Source organism: Corvus moneduloides, chromosome 1 (genome assembly GCF_009650955.1).
Source record: "Corvus moneduloides isolate bCorMon1 chromosome 1, bCorMon1.pri, whole genome shotgun sequence".
NCBI lineage: Eukaryota > Metazoa > Chordata > Aves > Passeriformes > Corvidae > Corvus > Corvus moneduloides.
The window spans coordinates 31428063-31450941 of record NC_045476.1 but is presented as its reverse complement, the minus strand read 5'-3'; the positions used below and the strand labels follow the sequence as shown (position 1 = coordinate 31450941).

The 22879-nt window shown below is 37.9% G+C and overlaps 1 protein-coding gene across 1 annotated transcript in view; it reads right to left on the bottom strand.

Moving 5' to 3' along the window:
- Positions 1 to 22020, bottom strand: part of CNTNAP2 (contactin associated protein 2) — a 1037874-nt gene extending 1015854 nt beyond the window's left edge. Inside the window, exon 1 of the mRNA XM_032104142.1 lies at positions 21183 to 22020. Within this exon, the coding sequence (XP_031960033.1) occupies positions 21183 to 21279 (97 nt within the window). The 5' untranslated portion in view covers positions 21280 to 22020. The remainder of the gene's footprint in view (positions 1 to 21182) is intronic.
- Positions 22021 to 22879: the final 859 nt, after the last annotated feature.

The following is a 22879-nucleotide window of genomic DNA, read 5'->3' as shown; positions in this document are numbered from 1 at the left end:
TGGATCCAGGCTCTTCCCAATGGTGTCAAGCAATAGGAAAAGAGGCAACAGGCAGAAACTGGAAATTCCGTCTGAGTATAAGAACTTCTTTACTGTGTAGGTGAAGCCAGATTGCCCAGAGAGGGTCTGAAGTCTCCCTCATTGGAGATACATCTGACACAATCCTGTGCCATGTGCTCTAGGATGACCCTGCTTGAGCAGGGAGGTTGGACCAGATGACCCACTGTGGTCCCTGCCAGCCTGATCCATCCTGCGATTCTGTGATAGGTATCAAAATCCCATTACCACTGGATTTATAAGTTTAATACCATCAGGTTGTTTAATACAAACCTAGACATTAAGGAGCACAAGTCACACTGAAAGTCAACAAAACATATACTTTTGTGCTATGCCTTACATTTTAATATGTTTTACTATCATTTCTCCATAACAGAATCACCCTCAAGAAATCCTCCTTCTCTGTCCTGGGTTGCAGTGTATTCTATTACCATCCCCATCAGCTGTTGAAATCAGGTGGGGCAGTGTTTCCTTGCCTCCTCCACCCAGACTATCTTTCTGTTAATTGCCCATCATTGTCCTGCCGCCTGACTCAGAGATAACTCCCTCTGGACTATCTTCTGTTAATGAGCCTAATCAACACTTTGCCTCATGACTCGTTACCCCATTGTGAGATGCTCCACCCAGAGGGAGGAACCAAGCATCCCATCGTGGATATAAGCTGAGGCTGAACACCAGAGAGATGGGCTTCCCACTGGATTTCCAGAGGACAGGAGCTACACAGCCACCACTGGACTTCCAGAGGAAGAGCAGACTGTTTCACTACAGGATCACTGCTTCAGAGGACTGCAGCCACCATTCTACCAGACTGCTACCACCACCCTGCCTAACAGGGTGTCAGGTTGTACCTTGACTCTGTCAGTTTGATAGTGTTTTCTTTTACCTTTTTTTTTCTCCTTTTCTTTAATTTCCATTAAATTGTTATTCTGACTTGGTGCCTCCCACTGGTTTGTTTTCAAACTAGCACATTCTCGTAAAGATTAATGAACTTTTAAAAAATTCATAACCCTTGAACTCAACAAAATCAATTTTGCCTGTCAACATTAATTCAAGAATGGGGAGATATTAAACCTGAATGTAACAAAATATTGGTAGCATCTAAATATGAAATTGTAATTTGTCCTGTTTCTTAATTCCTCTCTTCTCATAGCACTTTTCTTTTTCCCATCTCTCCATTTTTTCCATGTGCTCAGAAAGATAATTACTTCATCTCTTATGCCGCTACAGTGGCTTGAAACATCTAAATAATTTTTAGCTGTAGCATAAAGAAATTAATTCATTTTCCAGAACTGGAAAAATAAGGAACAGAACAGATACCAATTCAACACCTAAAAGAGGATGAAACAGAGCTGGGGATGTGCTTATAATACTGCTGAGGATACTGCTGCTCCTTTACTTAGACAATGTGGAGATTTAGGACTGGCATTGTCTTAACCCAGTTTGTGTCAAATACACTGAAATCTTTGTTAATTTGCCATAAATTTAGTTAGAAAGTACCGTTGTGTGTCAGCATTTACAATTCAATTTCAGGTGTCACAGGACTTTGCTGTCAGATAAATGGAAGTAATGGTGAATAATAACATTAATAGGGAGCAAAGCAAGGTTTGTACAGGAGAGGGTGTTTATAATTTTATATGCTATATATTACTGGAAAAAAAACCCAAACAAATCTATAGATACATACACTTTTTCTAAAATCTGAAAGAGATGCCAAAATTATCAGGAAAATACTTACATTTTAAACTATACATTAAAACTATTTTTTGGGGTTTTACACCTCAAGTTTCAGCATTTTTAATTTTTGCTCTCTGAAGAAAAACATTTCAGCTCCTTCTTTCAGAAGGAAATATTTCAGCTCCTTCTTTCTGCTCCCGAAAGTAGAAGAAAAGCTTCTTGACAGGAAAATAGGTTTTGGGGCAAAAATTATATTCTACAGCAATCTTACACTAAAAGGACAGTGGGAACCAGTCCACTTGACTTACTGCCTCATACCCGTTTTGCAAATCAAGTACCTCCTTAATCTCCATGTATTCTTTTGCAGCATGCAGTAAAAAGCCTTAAATAGTGTAAGAAGGTATTATGATTAAGTAATGCATAGATTTGATCCTTCATTCCTTACAAATGTAGGCAATTTCTTATTTGCACAAGTATGGATGACTTTGCAGGTAATGCTTCCTTGACTAATGATTATTGCTTTGAGCACAATGTCTGTACACCATTACTAGATCCCTAATCATGGAATGCTACTATTCAGCTATAAATTACTATTATGACTTAAATTACACACATACTAGTTAGAGTGCAGTGCAGTTTTCCTTAAAATTTGTACGGTAGATTTCTACAAAAAAAGGAATGCAGTGCAAATAGTATTTTATTTTAAACCTTAGAAGTGTGAAAGTAGGTCAAGTTCCGTGCCAAAAAAATAAGTTGAAAACTGTTTTAATTATATGCTGTAATGCTGCAGAAGACAGTATTCACTTCATAAGTCAACAGCAAAACTGTTGGGTACATTAAATAGTGGTTCAAGTGATTGCTGTAACATTCAACACTTATTCTCCATGCATCCAAACTTCCTCCGTGGCAAAACAGTTGGATGAGATTGTGAACATCTTTTAAATCAAATGTCATTCATCAATAGTAAAACTATGAAGACTATTTTGATGCTAAGCTGTGTATAAGAAAAAAAAGTTTGTTACAATTTAAAAAGAAAAGAATTCTCAGATCAGCATCAACTTGAACATTACAATATGGTATGGATGTCAGTATGCTGAAGATAAAAAAGGAAATATTACAACAGTTGGAAAAAAACCTCTGTCTTCCCATACAAAGTTAGAATCTCTTTGGCTACAAAGAACAAAGTTATAGGGTACCAAGGCACAGTTTAGGCTATTGAAAGATCAGGGGATTGGAAGAAATTATTTGATTTTTGACAAATTGTTTATCTGAAGAGGCTATTTGTATAAGAAGGGGGTGGGAATGCGAAAACTAATGAAATGAATATTCAGATAAGATCAACTTCCTTATTTGATTACAAAGGAATTTTAAATTAAAATACTTTCAAAGTTTGTCTGATAATGTGTTATTGAAAGATGGTGTTCTGGTTTGATTTCTGGTTGATTTTTGCATCATTTTATATCCTTTGGAGTTGTAACGATCAGGTATAATTTAGTAGAAATATGACAAAAAGAACAAAATTCCATGATGTTCAGCAATTACGAGAAGTGGGGAGTAAGAAGGAGGTTGGCTTACTATGCTACTGTTTTTAATTAAAATTTTCTTATCAAGAAAATAGTACAGTTGTACTCAATAGGCTTCTAATTATCTATGCTTGTTTACTAAATGATCTGTTGAATGCAAAGTAGGGGTTTGATTAATTTTCTGACTTATTTCTTGTACAAAAACTGATCTGAAGCATAATGTGCCTGTTCTTATTTGAAAGAAAAGCTTTCTTTCATATGTTTGTTCTAAAAAATAAGTATTCAGATGAAAATTAACTTCTAACTGCCTGGGGGAAAATGTTGTTTGTTGTACAAATTGCCATAAAGTCACTCCCAAAGAGAACTTCTAACACAATTTAAAAAAAAACAACACCCAAACCTATGACCATGACATGCAAGGACTCAAAGATGACTTGAGGATTTAACAGCCCACACATGAAGTAAAAAATAGCCAAGATACAAACATGGGTATTTATTTGGTTACACCTTCATTTCTTCATGAAGCAAAAACCCAGATAGTCATAGTATAAACCCCCAACCCTCTCAGTTCAGTCTCAGTCTGGGGTTAAAACCCCCCCTATGAATGTTAAATACATGAGAATAGGCAATTTTATTTACTCTGCACCAGTAAAACCATACCTGAGAAGGCATTTTTAAGTTAGGCAATCAAATTTACTTCTATTTCTGGCTAATTTAACTCTGGTTTATTAGGACATCCTCAGGAAAGACCGTATGAAATGGTTGCTAGCCAAAAGGAGGTGGCTGAAGTTAGCTGACCTGCTTTCCCAAACCCCTGGTTCCCTTACAGTTAACAATCCCCGCCTTAGTATCAGTCAATGCATGCATATCCAGTCCCTGATCAAATGAGTCAGTCTTAAGGGTTCTGATCAGTTGTAGTATCACCTCTGACCTTTATGAAGGGAGATGAAAATTCCTCCTGTGTGTTCGCAACTTCCTTCTCAATCAGTGTCAGCTGGCCAACTCCCTGCCAAAATTCTCACTGAAACATTTCATCCATCTTATAATCACCTCTGGAAAAGTTCCTAGGTCTGCCCTAAAGCTCTCAACAATCAGCTTAAAAATTCCCTATTCTTTGCAACAAGGTCTTTAGGGCATCAACCTTTGCACTTGCACAGAACAAATCTTTGCACTTCTAATAAAAGTCAGCTGCCCCACTGCAGCTAGGATCCAAGCAGGAACCTCAACAAGAAATGGGCAGCCTCTTGTGATGGTAATGAAGAATATTATGCCTGATGATCCAAACTGCAACTCTCATGACCTGTTCCCTTGCTCCTGGAAATTGAATTAACAATGAAATTAGTAAAGTCTCCCAGTGGATTTGGATGTGCCGTTGAGAAGTGGAAGGTTCGTGTCTATTTCTGTGTGCAAATGAATGTCAGCAATCAATTACGTAGATCTCTTAAGTCTTTACTGATCTTAGGAGTAGTCACATAATCCAGCAACAATTTGAGTTATTCATATTGTGAACCTGGCTCCCTATGAATCATTGTGTTCCCTTTAAAGTAAAAGGGGCCCTAACAAATTTTATCCTATTTTTCAACTGAATTCTGGACTCCCTTTTCACCACTCAGGGGACATTTCAAGTGGACATTCCAAGTGGACTTCAACTTTATTACTCCATATACACCAACCCAGAGCTGCCTCCTCAACATTGCACAGCACTGAAGCTATGGGGCAGTAAACTGCCATGTTGTGCTGATACATCTCCTTGCCAAAATAGTCTCCAATGTTTTGTTTTTTAAAACTTACCGAAATTTTGAAAATGTAAGGGATTTTCAGAAATTATACCTAACAAAGATGGTCATAGCAAGTTAGTCAGTGTATGAAACATAAAACTTGGCACAAAGTACAGTAATATTTGACATATGGATGTACAATCTATTTCTGATGTAGCAGTATGTCTGATGGTATTACGATCAGATTATTAAAATTATTAGAGATGCCTCTGCCCAAATTAAGGTGCAAATGAGACCATATGCCAAAGGCAATAGTATGGATTTTTATTTAGCAGTAAATGTGAGGGAGAGAGAGAGAGAGAGAGAGAAAGACAAGGGGGCTGAGGGAGAGAAAGTGACTGTATCCACAAGTGGTGGGGGGAATGAACCCACAGAATTCAAAATCTATTGGGTTTATAGTCACTCAGGTTCAGGTGGGAATGACCAGGTACTTCCCCTCAGGCAGGGAGTTTCACACTGGATGATGTAATGTTGTGGATCTCAGGACATTTTATGAGTCTTTGACATCTTCTGAGATGCTGCAGTTGTCTCTCAGTGTAGTTGAATCAGTCATGACCCATCAGCCAAGATGAATACCTTCATCCTACGTCTCAATGTCCCCATTCAAAGGGAGTATTCATACCTTAGTGATTATGTGAGGAAGGACACTGGCATGATAAGAAGGACTTATTCCACCTCGAAGGATTTACCTCTTATCAGCCTCTTCCCTTATCTGGAAAACAGACTTCCAGTGTGACCAAAATGGGGCTAAACCATCCCTTGAACCTGTTACAAGTTTCAACACTTTCAAGAAAGCTGGTCCTCCAGAGATTCTGTCAAGTGTAATATTAATTTAAATTACAAAGATATTGACAGGCAATCCATTGCAAAATATGAGTAGTTCGGACTTCAGTGATGAAATGTCTTTAACTGAACATGCATTAATAACTATTAAAAATAATGTTAGATGCATATTACTCTGCTAATTTTATGGACTAGAAGTGCAGATGCTTTAATGAACACTAAAGGGTAATTAATTTATAGTTTGTCTGGAGAAAGATGTTGACTAGGATTTCAAATTATCAAAATGCATGTGATACTTCGCTCTCAAAGACTCGGAGACATTCTGATACAAGATTATCATACTCCAAACTATCCATTCTTTACAGATTGAATTTCTAATCAATTAATTTAATTGGATATTATTCTATTTTTTTAAGCTCCAAAATTTTTGTACAATCATCTGATGTCAGCTGAAAAGTCACACTTAACAGTCAAAAAAACCCCCCAAAAAATAACTGACAGTTCTACCTTCTATGTGCCCTTCAAATCACTTACATTTCACGGCTTAATTTGATGCCATTTTTAATGAACAGATTTTGTGTATTCTAAAATTCAATGCTCAGTACCAATTAGATAAATTAATATCTGTATCTCTGATTTGAACAGAATGTAACCTTTGGAACTCTAAATCCTTAAAAATTAATTTGTGGAGGACTCACGCTCTCTAGAAATAAACTTGGTAACTAAAAAAAAAAAGGAATAATTGTTTAGGAGGATTATGCCTAAGTCAATAAAAAATAACCTTGAGTAAGGCTGCTGAAGTTTGCTTATTATTGTGTTCCTAGAAGTCAATGTCTGTTATTTTCATGTTATCTTTTTTCCCCATTCTCAGTAAGCCTATGAGAGTAAGGTCCCTTATTATTTCAACCATTAAATTATTCAAGTCACAGAAATTACACTAGCTGAGGAGTTGTTATTCCCAGAAAATCAGGCTTTAGGTATGAAGTCCATTTAGCAGCCTGGTTGATTACATGTATTAAATTCAATTTAAACAAATCCAGAACAATACAAAGCTTGTATTTAAAAAGCAATTCTGCAGCTGAATCAAGTTCCTTCTTTGAAAATATTTGTGGTGCCTTTCTGCCAGTCAGATTCCATAAATGCTGTTTAGAAATCTAAGGGATATTTTACTGTATAGAATGTGGCTGGATTATTTTAACATGGTTTATGAAAATATTACTGTAGCTAAAAAGAAATTAGAGATTCATCTCTGAAAAATTTTGCTCTCATCTGTTGTGTTATAAACACTGTTTTATGCACACCACTACTCTTATTATTAAAGACATAGATAACCAACAGTCAGATTTACATTTGAGGCTAATTCTTATGAATGGTTTGAATATTTATTCTATTTATATCTACAAAAAAAGTAGTCAAAACAGGCAAGGTGCAACAAAGACTGCAGGGAACTAGGGAACTAAAACAACTCCACGCTGTCTTCTCCCACAGCCTCTGGACAGTTTCCGAGGAGCTGAACATTTTACGGAAGGAAGTCCTGATTCTTGCCCTCACAGTGTTCACATCTCTTCCATCATAAAACATCCCTCAAGATGTATTCACATTTTTCAGCTCTTGATGGATCCACCTCAGACATTAGTATGGACTTGCCTGCCAGAATATACAGAAAGATGCCTGGTTTTTCGCTCTTGCTCCTCTGCCAAAATCAAAGGATAAGAATCTCCTGGAATACCACAGAAGTATTTTCATTTGAATTAGCTGAAATGTCTGCCTGGGGCAGAAGAAAGACGGAAGGCAAGAAGAGAAAAACTTTTTAGGCATTAAACACCAGTGCTGAAAAATAACTATATTCCTCATTAAAACTGACACCAGAACAATTTTCCTTTGATATATATAAAGTTTGCGTGTTATTAGAAGCATTTACATCTTTATATTCTGAATTACTATGAGATCCTTCATAGCTTTATGTTCATTTCTTTCTGTAATTAGAGTTATCAAAGCAAAGCATGGAATACACTGATTTATAAGTACAAACAACAGGTTATACTTGCAAATAATATTTTTCTTCTTGGAAAGCAGAGGACTGTCTTAAATGTATGTATAACAATACAATGTCAATCATACCACTGAAATTGCACCAAAAAGTCTCTGAGAAATTCTCTGCACTGTGCTTATCCATATGGCACTGTGTAAAGTTTGCCAACAAATTCTTTTCACTCCAACAACCAGATTTGAAATATTTGTTGGGGTTTCTCAAAATTATGATACAATTTTATTTATAGTTCAGTTGAAAATTCAGTTTAATATTTTTGTTGTTGTTTACATTTATCTCCTTTTATTCAGTTACTCATGCACTTTTCATATAGCTGCTTACTTGAAAACATGCCATCTTACAACATTTTGGGGGATGCATTCCTACAACAACATGATACAGGGTATATGATACAGAGAATCTTGAGCAACCACAAATGACAATGCACGTACACCCTCATCAGTAAAAAAAAAAAAAGGCCAAATATATCATGATATAGAGTTTGAGGAATATGTGCAGGGACATGACTGATCTAGAAAGACTGACCTTACTCCACTGAATTTTGAACCTGAGTCATGTCTGAAATTTCAGCACTTACTTCTGTATCAAGATCTTTCTAGTTTGGTTCCATCTTCCTTTTTTTAGACTTGGTCAGAAGAACTAAAGGGAACTTTTAGGTCATAACTTTGAGAACAGAATTCTCACTCATTAGACTGTTTCTTGATGTGTCTGGTTTTGTGATAGGCCCACAATCTGAGTGTCCCTGTTTCAGAATGTCAGAATTTATTTCCCTGATCCTCACTGTCTGCAACTGTATTTTTCAGGATTCAACATCTGTATAACTAAGAAAAACACTTCCTAGTGAAATATTTAGGTAATATTTTCTATTCAAAAGTCTGTCTTCACCTAGTGTAGGGTTACATCTTGATTCACTAGACAGGGTTACTTACAATGAGACACATAGTATAGTGAATACTCTACTATATTTCTAAGTTAATATCCAAGATCTATTCTTTCCAAGGTTCTAGCAGAAAATCTTCCTCTCTAGGCAATTTCAAGCACAATGATTCCAGTCTTTCACTTGACTTTTCACAACATTCTTCCAGACAAACCAAATACTGACTCTTCTAAGAGGGAAATATGGTCATAATAAAAACTAAAGGCCTTTACCATCTACTGCTTATGTTCCTGAGGAAAATAGTTAGAAGTAGCAAATTAATTCTCTTTCTGCAAAATAATTTGTCCCATCAGGTCAATAAAACCTATATAAATGATCAACATAAGTATGTAAAACCAGTCCATTATGCCTTTACTTCAGAACAATTCCTTGATACTATAGTACATTTTACTTTGTGAAATGATCATCGCTGCCTTGCACTTCTAAGAAAAGAAACTTTTTCACTCTTTACAAAAATTCCTCAAGATATACACACATGGCATCACAACATGATAAAAACTCCACAGTTTGAGTTACCACATTTCAGATTTAATATAAAACCAAAAGCACCTTCCTTTCCCAGTGAGGAAAAGTAAAATCAGCTCCTATCTCTGAACACTCTTCACAATGGACATAATGGTTTTGCTGACATTTCATGAAAGGTAAATCTTCAGCACCAGAAGAGGAATGATTTTCAAGTTCAGAATACAAACATTGTCTATGTCAGCAAGAATTCTGAACTAACTGTTCTCTATATATATAGGAAACTATGTCAATAGAGACTGGGAGGGGCATTTCTATGAGACTGGACTTAATGATGTAGCAAGTTGTTAAATTAAAAATTCAGAGAACCCCTAAAATCCAAATGAATTTTCTCTTCTGATTTGAAGCAATAGTTAGGACCAGGTCAGAACTGGTCAGGAAAGATTATATTACTTCCTTCTGCCTGAAACCCACAACCATCTTCCTCTAGGCTCTCTAAGGCCATGTTATCTGCTGCTGTATACCCTTCCTAGAGGGAAGATTTAGATTTGATATAAGGAACTCTACTAGCAAGGCAAGATAATCTCCAGCAGTCCCTTACAAACTCAACCATTCTGTGATTCTGTAAATCAGAATCTAACAAATACGTTAAAATTATAAGCAAAAGGATATAAGCTTTAATTTGTCTCTGCACAGAAAACATAAGAATCATTATTAAAAAAAAAAAATCCCAAAACCACAGGTTTGAGTGTTGGGTTTTGTGTTTTGGGGGTTTCTTTAAGAAGTGAGAGAGGAGTTGAGGAGCAAAAGGAGCCATATCAGAAGACCGCTACATACAGGTGGTGAATTTGCCAATCATGTAGAAAAGACGAAAACATACAGTGTTAGGAAAACAAACAAGACTGCATAGTTAGATCTCAGAGTGGCAACAAAACCATTTACATTCTAATAAAAGCTGAGGAAGATGTTTAAAAGAGGTTAACAAGGCTAGACAGTTTAAACCAGCAGGGTAAGCTGTAAATGAGAAGGTCTCTGATCGCTGATCATTGCTGATTTCCAATAACCCTTGAAACACCAAGGAAATTCCAAAAGACTGAAAGAAACTGTGGAGTGCAAATACTGAAAACAATGAAATGCACATTTACAAGCCACTCCAACTAACATTGCTGCTAGGCAAAATAATAGAACCTGATTAATAAAAATTTAAATGCTGTAAATGCAATTATTGAAAATCAACATCACTTTTAAAAAAATCGATCTTGTCAAAGTATCCTGATCTTCTGACAGCTTTTTTTTTTTCTGAGAATACAAAACTGGATCACAAGAAATCTGCAGATATACACATTTCTGTCTATTTCTGCATATATTGAAATAATATGCATTTTGAATTCTGAAGGCACTTGACTGGCAGTCTATGCTATCTTAACCAAGGTTCAAAATTATTATAAATGTGACACTTTAAATATCTCAAAATGTAATCATAACAAAGAAAATGAGTGGTTTCTAGTGAGAACAAATGGAAGTCTGATTTTCAGTCCTTTGTTTAACATCTTTGGTGTTTGAACTCCAGAAAAATGCATAGTCTACGAAGCTGAAGGTGACTAGAAGCTTACATGTCAAAAGCTTGGGATGACTAAGTCGGCTGGTAAAAGAAAACATTAGGCATTTCAATGTGACCATGTTTGAAGCCATGAACTTAGGGTAAAGAACACAGCTCCAGGCCAGGACATTCAGTGCCAGGAGGAAATGTGTCAAAACCCTGACAGGCATGTGACTCGGGAAAGGAAGACAAAAAGGACTGTTCCCCTCTGGTAAATGAGACAGGTTATCTGATGGCAACTGACATGGAGAAGTCTGATGAACTCAGCAACATTTTTTCCTCAAGTTTTCCCTGCCAACTCAATTTCCCACATATGTCAAGCCCCTGAATATCAAGGCAGGGACTGGGGAATGAAGTCTTACCCATTGTAGGAGCAGACCAGATTCAAGACCACCTGAGGAATCTGAACATAGACAAGTCTGTGGAACCTGACAAGATGCATCCTAGGGCCCTGAGGGAACTGGCTGCTCTCTATCACTTCTGAAAAGTCATGACAGTCAAGCAAAATCCCCAGTGCCTACAAAAGGAGAAACATTGCACCCATTTATAAAATGTGTAAAAATGGATACCCCGAGAACTGCCAACCAATCAGCCTCACCTCTGTGCCTAGGAAGTTCATGAAACAGTTTCTCCTAGAAGATATGCCAAAGAACATGAATGACAAGGAGATATATTAGAGAAAGCAAACATGGTTTCATGAAGGGCAAATAATACCTGACAAGTCTAGTGGTCTTCTACAAAGGAGTGACTGTACTGGTGGATGAGGGAAGAGCTACTGATGTAACCAACCTGGTCAATGACACAGTTCTACACAACACCCTTGTCCATAAATTGGAGAAATAAGGGTTTGATGCATGAATTGTTAGATGAATAATAATTGACGAGACAGCCATGCCCAAAGAATGGCTCAAAGTCCAAATGGAGATCCAAATGGAGATGAGTGTTGTCCCTCACAGGTATTGGGACAAATACAGTAAAATGTCTTTATTAATGACCTAGACAGTGGGGTTGAGTGCACCCTTAGCAAGTTTACGGAACGCAACCAAGCTGAGTGGTGCTGTTGATTTGACTGAGAGGAGGGACAACATCCAGAGAGATGTGGACAGGCTTGAGGAGTGGTCCCACGTGAACCTCATGAAGTTAAAAAAATCCAAGCGTATGGTCCAGCACCTGGGTTGGGGCAATCCCCAGTAGCAATACAGACTGCGGGATGAAGGAATTGAGAGCAAAGGAGTTGGTGATACTGGCAGACAAAAACTTATGTAAGAGCCAGCAATGTGCACTTGCAGCCCAGGAAGCCACTAGGATCCTGGCCTGCATAAAAAGCAGCATGGCAAGCAGGTCATGGGACATCACACTGCCCCTCTACTTTGCTCTCCTTAAACCCCATATGAGTCCAGCTCTGGAGCCCTCAGCAGAAGAATGACATTGACACGTTGGAGTGGGTCGATCTGAGGGCCATGGAAATGGTCAGAGGGCTTCTCCCTTTCAAAAAGAAAAGCTGAGAGGGTTGGGGTGGCTTATCTTGGGAAAAAGAAGGCTCCAGGCAGACCTTATAGCAGCCTTTCCATACTTAAAGGGGGCCTATAAGAAAGAGAAATAATGATTTTTTACCAGGGCATGTACCGATAGTATGAGAGGAACACTTTTAAATTAAAGAGGGTAGATTTAGATTACACAAAAAGAAGGAATTCTGGAATAGACTGCCCAGCGAAGCTGCAAATGTCCCATCCCTGGAAGTGTTAAGGGTCAAGCCGGATAGGACATTGAGGAATCTGGTTTGGTGAAAGGTGTCCCAGCCTGTGGTGTTGGGGTTGAACTAGATGATCTTTAAAGGTCCCTTCCAGCCCAAACTATTCCCTGGTTCATTGATTCTATGATGTATAAAGGAGAAAAAAGTAGTAATACAATCTACCATATCACCATAGCTGGTTTGGATCCTTTTTGGCCTTACAAGCTATGAATATGTAGATTTGGGACCATAATTCACTCACAGATTCATCTGACACAATTTTTTTCCATATGTATAAAACATATACACTGTACTGACCTAATGTCTAAAATGGCATTTTATTAATAATTATAAACAGAGTAAATAAAAACATTCCTTATAATGACATTCTAATAATTGTGTTTTGAAAAAATGAATCCTAATCATTCATAATATCTGATTATCTAATTTAACAGGCCAGGATTATGGCACAGCAATTAAGCAGTGAAGGAATTTCAATTGAGTTATTACCTGTGTACCTAGCTTTCACAAATGGATGAATTAATCAGGAATCAATGAAGACAATCTCCCTTAGTTTCAGGCTCAGCAAATTACTCAATACAGTGATCAATCAATGAGAATCCAGCAGAAGTCAGTGGAATCAGTTTATTGCTGGAGGAAAGGGTAGGGAGAGGGCAGAAAGTAGGGAGTAAGATGATTAATAAAATCAGAAAGGAGGCACGTGAGAAATGGCAAATAAATTAGGAGCAGAAGCAAATGGGTGTGTGATCTGGTGGTGTATATTTTTTGGAAGAAGGTTGGAACTGTAATACCTCCTCTTATCTAGAGGGAATTCTGCTATCATTTCTAACAGCTTGGCTGTACCAGGGAAGAAGGAGGTAGGACATTCATCATACAACTGACAGTATGCTCACTAGAATAATTTTTTGGATGTAAAACCAAAGGAAAGAACATTAGAGAGTACAGCTTGCTGCAGCTTGGGAGCAAGTAGCCAGCAGAGCCTGGCCTGAACAGGATATGCTTCTGACTCTGTTTCTCACAGAGGCTCCCTCTTTTCCTAATGCAGTGCAAATGCTGTGGACTGGGCAGGCTACTCCCTGTGACTCCATTCCTCAGCAGAAGAAAAAATAGGTTCCTGTTATTGTGTGGGAGACAACCTTCAGTACATCCTTCTCCCTTTTTTTCCCATAGCCCAGAACAATCGGGTGCCACTAGTTTTAATCTCTGATTATGTTCTTAAAATAATTTATTTTTCTGGTTTTTTTTCTTTTTTCCTGATTTTTTTTTTTTTTTAGGATATTTGAATTTTTATCTGTATCCAGGGAAAAAAATGTGCACAAGCCCTTCCTGTGCTTCACTGATGATCTGGGCAGAGTCTAAAGATATTAGGAAGGCATCTGTGTTTGAAACCTGGGTCAACAGGGTGTAAATTTAAGTTTTTTGTTTTCCTATCTGTTGGTTGCTATTCTAGGACATTTTTTTGTTGTTGTTGCTTTTCCCCAATCACAGTATTCCTTCTATTACCATAAACAGCACATCCCAATTTAATTGCATTTCAATCTGTGTTTCAAGAACTTTACACCAATGATACTTAAAACCAGTAGATAAGATATGAAAACCTAAAATATATTGAGGTTGCCTTTCCTGCTGTGTTGTATCCCATTGCATTAGGCCCATATACTTTTAAACTTCCATTTGTTATGAGAGTAATTCTTCTTTTTCTTCTCTGGCAAACCTTCCATCACAGACTTTCTGCTACCCCTTATGGAAATGGCCCCTCCCAGTCTCCTCAGCTCATCTGCTGATCTTGTATTACCCCACTATAAATTCATTGGGTTCACAATAAATACCAGTTTAAGTATGTAAGATGATTAAGCAATCAATAAGAGACTTTTTTTATCAATATTTAGGTGATTAAAAAAACCCAGACAGTGGCACCCCTCTAGATTTGACACCAAAAAAAATGCTTAAATTCCTACATTGTAGAAAGAGAAAGTAGAAATGTAGCATGTGTATAACTGACTCCCCTGGGCAAATGTTACAAAAAACTAAATGTTATAGCAGAGTTACAAAATCAAACAGAATGTTTATGTTATATTTAGACAGTCATTAAATTTCTACAAGAAAATATTACTTTCCCTTTAAACCGGGACTTAAATAGTCTAGAGACATATCATAAGTGTTCATTCTAAAACATCACATTTGTTTGTGGGACGGAAAATCCTTTGGCTAGAACAGTTCAAGTGCTTTCTTGCTTCTAGGAAGTATTTTTAGCTGCTTATTTTATTTACACATTGAAAGTTGTAACCCCACTTGAGCTTTTACCAATACAAATGCAGAACTGGCAACTAAGTTTCTAGCTATGCTGAATCGATTTTAGTCACTGATTTATTTAAAACGTATTTTTGGAGTGCATACACAGCTTAAAATAAAATATTTGGTAAATATTTCAAATGGTGATAAATATTAACATCAAATAATGAACTATAAGTGTAAATAAGTTTGCCAGTCCCTCAATGGACATAGCATGACCGCTTGCTTAAGTTAAATGTCTGAATGAACCATCTCTCCACCAGGAGCTTGTAAAGCCAAAAAATCTCTAGACTTTTTTAGGCAGAGGAAAGAGGTAAATGTGAATGTCAATATCCCTTTCTGCTCTGAATTATCTGCTGTGCAACCTTAAAGATCCAATCAGAAAAGGCTGGCTACCACTACAGTGAACGAATACTAAGACAATTTCTGAGATAGGAAAGGTCTCAGCTTTGTAAAGCTGTTCTAAAGTTGCAGAGCTATCAAAACCAAGTGCTCAAGTTCTTTGTAAATGTTAAGCATAAGACTTGGGAATTTTTTTATTATATCTATGATATCTCCAAAGTTGGAACTGCAAGTGGCTCAAAAGAATTGATTACTGATTACTGCAATTTTCTACATCACCAAATTTAGAGATTTAACATGTTCTGCAATTAGCTGGTGGTCTCGCATTTTCCAATGCAATGCCAATAAAGTAGCTGAATAAATGAAGTGTGATACAGATAAAATCAATGTTAGTTCAAAGGCTGAAGAACCTTTTAATCATTTCTAGTATCTCATACCAATGGACTGAATCATGAACTTCTCACTGACAAAAAACCATAACCACACTGTTCCTAAAATCTGTGGCACAACTTCCATTTCCTTCAGTGGGAGAAGGCTCAAGCTAATGGACTGCTTTCTTTATCTCACAGGTCTTCCCGATCCTTTAAAGAAGGATCTCATCTCTATGTAGATTTTGGAAATAATGCTATAATTTTAAATTAATTATTTAAAATTTTTAAGACTAACAAATTTTCAAAGTCACTCATCAGTTCATCTGATGAAGAAGACTCATGTTTCTTCTCTAACATTTCCTAATTGAAATGACTGAAACATTTCCAAGTCCATGTGCTTTTGTAAGACGAGCATGACAGCTCTTCAGGACATATTCATGGGCAGGGGAACCTCAAAATTTAACCAGTTATCTTATGTTTGACCTATTAGTCAGTTCACTCAGAGGGAGATCAGCTTCTGCAAATCTAGAAAAAAAAATGCAGAAACTCCCCCATGGCTTGTACATAGTTTGTTTTTGTCCCAAACATTAAAAGTATTACAGTCTTAAAAACTCTTAAATATTGTGATAAATACTAAACAGTAAACATGAGATCTGATATATCTGAAGACATAGAGATCCAAGTTACAATTCCTAAAGAACTTCTACAGGAAAATCTACTGTCTGTCACAGATCCATTCTAATGTGAGTTACTCAAGAAGTGGTACAGTCTGAGTAACTGTAATGTGTTATGCATTATATATAAATAATTTTCTATCACAACTGCAGGAACTGAAATAGTCTCTCATGTGTTAAAAGTACCTGAGTAAAAAAAAAGAAAAAAAGACAGAAAATAAAAAAATATTTCTCATGTCCTTGCAAAAGAAACAGCCAATGTTCAGAAACAAGTTTTCAATTCATAGTCTTTAACTTCACCTTCAAACTTTCTTTCAGACTGGACTACTTACTGAGTTATGTCTTATTTCATATTATTGCACCAGAATTAAAAAAAAAAAAGAGACAAAACAAAACTAAACACACAAGCAAAGCAAAAACAGCCCAAGCAGAAGGCAGTTTTTAAAATAGCAGTTCAATGGCATTTACAATTGATTCAATGCCCACTCACACGAAACTTTGAATCAGACTTGCTGTATCTAGATGAATGTTTGCAATCAGGTTTTGTGCAATGTTGCATACACAAAAGTTAAAGAATCTTTGAAACTTTGGATTTTCAGCACTGACACGGGCTCTAGCTGCTGTCACAAATTTTGAAATCACAGCAGACTGTTTAATACATTTCATTCATTCACATGTAAGTTAACATATTGCTCAAGAAGAAGCCAATTTATTTAAAGAGTCATGACGAGTAACTCAATGCAATGTTGTTAAATAATAACAGTAACTCAGTGCAATGTTGTTAAAACTGTCACTTGTCTGTTGAACATTAATTTTATTATATAGTGATGAATAGCACCTTAAATAATAATACAATTATACAATGATGGATGTAAATTTTGTTCTAATTTATAGCTAAAGTGTTCTAAAAGAACAAAAGAGAAAGCATATGTTTAATGTTATGAAATTCCATGGTCTTAAAAGAAACTTAGGCCCTCAAAAGTTTAGTATATTTTTAAATGCTTTGACCCCAAGGATCAGAAAAATTATTAAATGTTAAATGTAAATGAAAATGGTTTGGTATACTTGAAACGAAATTCTGTGGGACCTCTGAGTTAACCTCAAGACAACGGGACCTAAACGAAGAAATCTTAATCAGTTATAACAGGAAAAACAAAAATTGAATTTATCGGATTTCCAAAAATACCGTTATGTCTGAGACATTATCTGGAAAAGAACTATTCGTGAACCTAATAGGATATATGGCACGTCATACACCCAACATTCAAGCACCATGATCTGGAAGGTAATTCTGCATAGTCCAGAACTCTTAAAAAGGACTTTCTTGTACAATGCCTCACTCTTTCAAAATGGACATTACTCATTTTCAATACTCTCCCCAGGAAAATCTGGGTGCCATGCAGTCAAAGCTAAAAGATGTGCATTTTTCTTTTACATATCTTAATGATTTACTATACATGCCCCCTATTTGATTTCAGCACTGCGTCTTGTAAAATGGGTTCAAACTTCAACTTGAGCAGTGGTATGGGACCTACTAAAAAGTATGACAAGTATCAGAACTAGAAGTTTTAATAGGTCTGTACTGATCAGGTTTGCATTGCATAAAAACAGACACAATCAGAAAAACCCAAAAAAAAGTAGCTGTGAAAGACAATTACTTTTAAAGTGAATTCCTTTCACAGAGAAGCAGATGATCCTATACTGAATACCTTTAACGTTCTTATTAAGTAAAAAGGTTGCTGCTTTGTGTGTTTGGGTTTTTTATAGGAATACAAATGAAAGTTAGTCTACCCATATTCATATTCATATTCATATCATTCCATCTTAGCCATGTAAAAGACTGTAAAGACTAAATTTGTATTTTCCATGTTACTTTTTATCTTGTGATGACCTCTCCTGGTTGAGCTGTTCATTAGCCTTGATTCCAGAAGAGTGTTTTCGTCCCTCCACGCTTAGTAAAAAACATTTCAGGAATATTAAGAATTTATTGCCAGGATTTGAAAACATGACCATGAATAGAATTGACAGTAAGATCTGAGCATTAGTGTATGTGATATTCTGTCACAGTGTATGTTTATTATACTAAAGGATGGGCTTTCAACACCCACTTCATCTCGAGATAAAACTGAATGAGATTAAAAGCTTGCAACACGATCTCTTCTGAATCAGTATTACTGAGTTTCCATTTTAATGACAGAGATAGATTTACTGGCTTTCCACAGTAAACAAACATTTGGGATGCAGTATATTTACATAAGCAATGTCCAATTCTCTTCTTTCTGAAAACTGTATCTTTTTCTATGCCAGCACAAGCAGACTGTAAGAAAATACTGAACAGCAAGCTCATATATAGGGATTTGTAATTCACTGTACACCATAAGTCTTGCATGCTTCCCAAAAAATACTGTGAAGAATAAATTTGATGTCATTAATTACTTCAAAGTCAAAACATAAAGTAACATGGAGGAGAAAATGTAATAGTGGTTGGAAATAAGTTATACATTAAAGTTGCATTTCACACAGGTTTTAATTCTTTTGGAAGTATTCCCAATATGATGTTCAAAATTGACAGAGGGAAGGAAAAAAAAAAAAGAAAAAGAAAGAAAGATAAAAAACTAAGTACCTCATCTTGTCAACAGAGAACAAAATTCTCCAATCCCATTCACAATCAGTTGCATACAAAGTTATAAACAACCCCAGAAAACAGAGCACAGTGACAAAATACAGCACAGTGACCAGTTTGTATAGCGAAGCATGAAGGAGAATAACCAGTGAAGTGGTGCACCAAAACACTGTGACACAGCACTCGAGTTCCCACTGTGGTACCACTTCCCAAGCACCCATAAGGCTTTACAAGAATTTTCAACAATGTGAATTTTCAGAATGTACTGCTATGTGAACAATCCTTTTGTAAAGTTGAGGCTGATGTGTACTTCCAGCTGTATTGTGTTTCCAGTAAACAAATCTAGCTCCATTTCACTTTCAGAAGTGAGTCAGAAATTAAATGCCACTCACTACATAAGGAGTATAATGTATAAGCTCTTGGAAGGTGAATTAATATAGAGAAATCTTTTAATAGATAGTTATCAAGATGGGAATGTATATGAGTAAATTTTAATTAAGATTATATACATAACCTTTATTCCTGGAATTTCTGGTTATAGTAACATTAAGACAACCACTAACTTCTCAACAAACTTCTTTCAAAAGTTAAAGATTTGATTGTTGGGAAATCAGATAACCCACTGTAGGTCATTTTCATGTTAAACTACAGCCATTAGCTGCTGAGTGACAAAAACAAACAAAAAAGCTCTGAAACCCTGTTAGAGAAAAGCAGGGACTTTGTTTTCAAAGAACACATTTTTGACAACCTAAATCATGAATCCTCACCCCCACACATTCCTGTGAGAGCCTGAGAGATGACCATGAAGAAATAATATTGCTAAGAAAAATTATATAGCTGGTCAAAACTAAGAAGTAAACCTCAGGATCAATACTTCTTCTAATTCAAAGGTAGGAAAACAACTGAACATCCTATAGCCTCTGAGACCTAGATAACAATACAGACACTGCTCTGCATATTTGTTGACACACAAGCAAATACACAAGTGCAAGTAAATCCTGGAATAACACTGTTTTGGTTTTCAGTAGGTGATCAGATGATAACAGATAGAAACCCACTGAGAAAGCATAGAAGTGCTCCAATTCCCTAATCATTGCATTGTTCATTCCCGCCCCCAAGGAAACAAACAAATAAATAAATAAATAGAGGGATCCACATAGATCTCTATGCAGTATATACATTACATTCTATGACAATTCCCTGCTTGGTCAGTAGAATCAACCCCCATTCACATGTATACAATCCAGCACATCTATCTGTAACATTTCAGGACACTTCCTTCCTCTATAAACAGCCGATTAAGCCAGCAGTATGATGATGTTTCTATAAAAATGCACTGCCTCATTTCAGTATGCATTTCAAAGATACTTGGCAACTGGCAAATGTTTTACATGGTCTGAAGAGAAACAACTAAACACTTAATTCTGACATCTACTTGCAAAATGTTTTGCTCAAAACTACAGCTCAATTCAATTTTAAAAATTTGATCTAATATCCACTGAAAACAATGAATATGCTGTCATTTTTATACTGATAGCAGAATCAGATTCTGTACAGGTGCTCTACACTCTTCTGGTCTGAAGTTCAGCTTTTCAGCAGATGCTTGATCATTTCTCTACTATTTCTGCCTCCGCTAGGAGGGCAATTGATGGTCTCCTCTAAAATACCTTTGCTCATTCTATTATGGGCAGCAAAACTTCACTCTCAAGAACAGCTGTCCTGGCTCAGTTCCCTCTCATCAACTCACAATCATTCTTTCCCCTTCAAATGAGACAGAATTTTCTCTTGCTGCTCCTTAGTAAAACACTAGTTATGGAAACTGGTCACATCTCCTCTTTTTCCCCACAAAACTGTAGAAGTGAAGTACTTCCAATTGCAAATTCCATCCCTTCTGAAAAAGGTGGGAAAAACCAAAACAAATCAAACCGACCAGCCAAACAAAAACTATCCCCAAACTTTGAACAGCTTCTGGTTCCTTTCCCCCTCTGACTCCATTGCAGAACCAAGATTACATCACAGAGCAGGTCTCTTTCAACTTTCCCCACCAGCTACCACTGAAATCACCAAGGAAGATCTGATGAGGGGCACTGCAAACAGTATCAGACCTCAGTGCACACAGACACATACAAAGAAAAATCAAACACAATCAAACACAATATTCATCAGCAAAGAAATAATAAGTAACCTCACAGAGTTGTGAGACTTTCCCTCCGTCTTATTGCAGAGCTGAAATTGTGCATGTTTCTTAGAAAAGGGTACTTACGAGATGCAGGCAGAGCAGTCCTGGCTCTGCAGCTAATGCTGATGAAAATCCAGAGGAAGAGAGCTGCCCTGCAGCCAGCTCGGGTAACCACAACCATCCTTCACTTCCTGGCTCCCTGTACTCCCAAATGCCAGCCGCAGAAGACCTGCTTTTCTCCACTTTGGCCCCCTTCGCTCTCTCTCCTTCTCTTCTTCGGAGGAGGTGTTGAAGAGGTAAAGGGGGCAGGGCTTTACCTTGGGGTGGAAGCCAAACCCCCTCTTCGTCTGCTATCTTTGGGTTTGCAGCAGCAGGATAAGTCCCGGTACTTTTCTTTCCTTTATTTCTCTGTGTTTGTGCGTATGTGTTTCTGTGTCTCCTTCTCAGAGGAAGGGAGGAAAAAAAAAAGAAGAAGAAGAAAAGCCACTAAGTGTCAAATAACAGGGATTCTAGAGGAAAAAATAAATAATAAAAAAAAAATTAGGAAAAGCAATCCCCCAAGAGAGTGGGAGGAGGGAGGGAAAAGGGAGATGGAGATGAAGGGAAGGAAGAAAGCCGAAAAAAGCAGTTGGTGTTGCTAATGCTGCTGTTGATGCTACCACTGCAGCTGAGCCCTTCTTCCTGTACAGAGGAGCGCTGCTGAGAGGAGCTTGCAATAACCTCCCAGCTCAGATATATATACACAGTGTACACGCACACACAGCCGGGCAGCCAAACACACACACACAGAGGCAGGGAGAGGGGAGGGAGGGAGAGAGAGACACTCCCGCAGCACAGAAGCAGGCTCAGAGCCTCTCTCCTCATGTATTCATCATCTTCCAGCAGGAGGAAACGCTGCCACCAGCAGCAGCAACCTTCCTCCTCCCCGAAAAAAAAAGATGGGAAAATCCTCTCCCCTGCGCTCCCCTCCCCTTCCCTTCGCTTCCTTCAGCTCCTCCTTCTTCCTCTGCGCCCCTCGGGCCTCCAGGACTCCGATCGTCCTCCCTTGCCTGGCTCAGATGCGGAGCCGGGGGACGGCGGCGGGGATCGGGGCCGGGGCTGGGGCGGAGCGGGGCGGGAGCCAGTGCAGGGATCAGGGCCGGGGTTAGGGCTGGGGCTGGGGGGAAGGTGGAGCGGGCCCGGGGCCGGGGCGAGTGCGGGGATGGGGATCGGGGCCGGGGCCGGCAGCGGAGAGGAGCGGAGCGGCGGGGCGGTGTCACGGTGCCGCTGGAGCGGAGGCGCGGCGCCCCTGCTCGCCCCGCGGTCGGCTCCTGCCGCCCTCCCCACCGCGCACCGCGGCTTCCCGAGCTCCAGCCTGCGGGGATCCGAGACAGGTGGCCAGCAGGCAAGTCCTCCGAGCGGTCCTACATCTGGTGGGGAACGAGTGTGACCCCGCCTGCAGAGAGCTGGGGCTGCAGGAGCCGCTAATGCAGATGTTGCCATTCGGTAATTAATTCTCAGCCCGAGAGCGAGCCAGGAAGCAAGCTGCATTGAAGTATCACTGTGGTTTTCACCTACAAGAAATGACGTAGACAACCTGGCCATATCGCAGCCTTATGTTTTAGGCATTTCAAGAGTCTGACTCTTCTTTTCCATCCCTCTCCATCCCTCCTGCCATTGCCCTTAAACAGCTGAACCAAAAGTTATTGCTCACCAGATACGCTAGAATAATGAGGGTAGGGAGTTATTCATGGATTATTTATTTTACAATCAATGAGGCAAAGAAAAATGAAAACAATTAT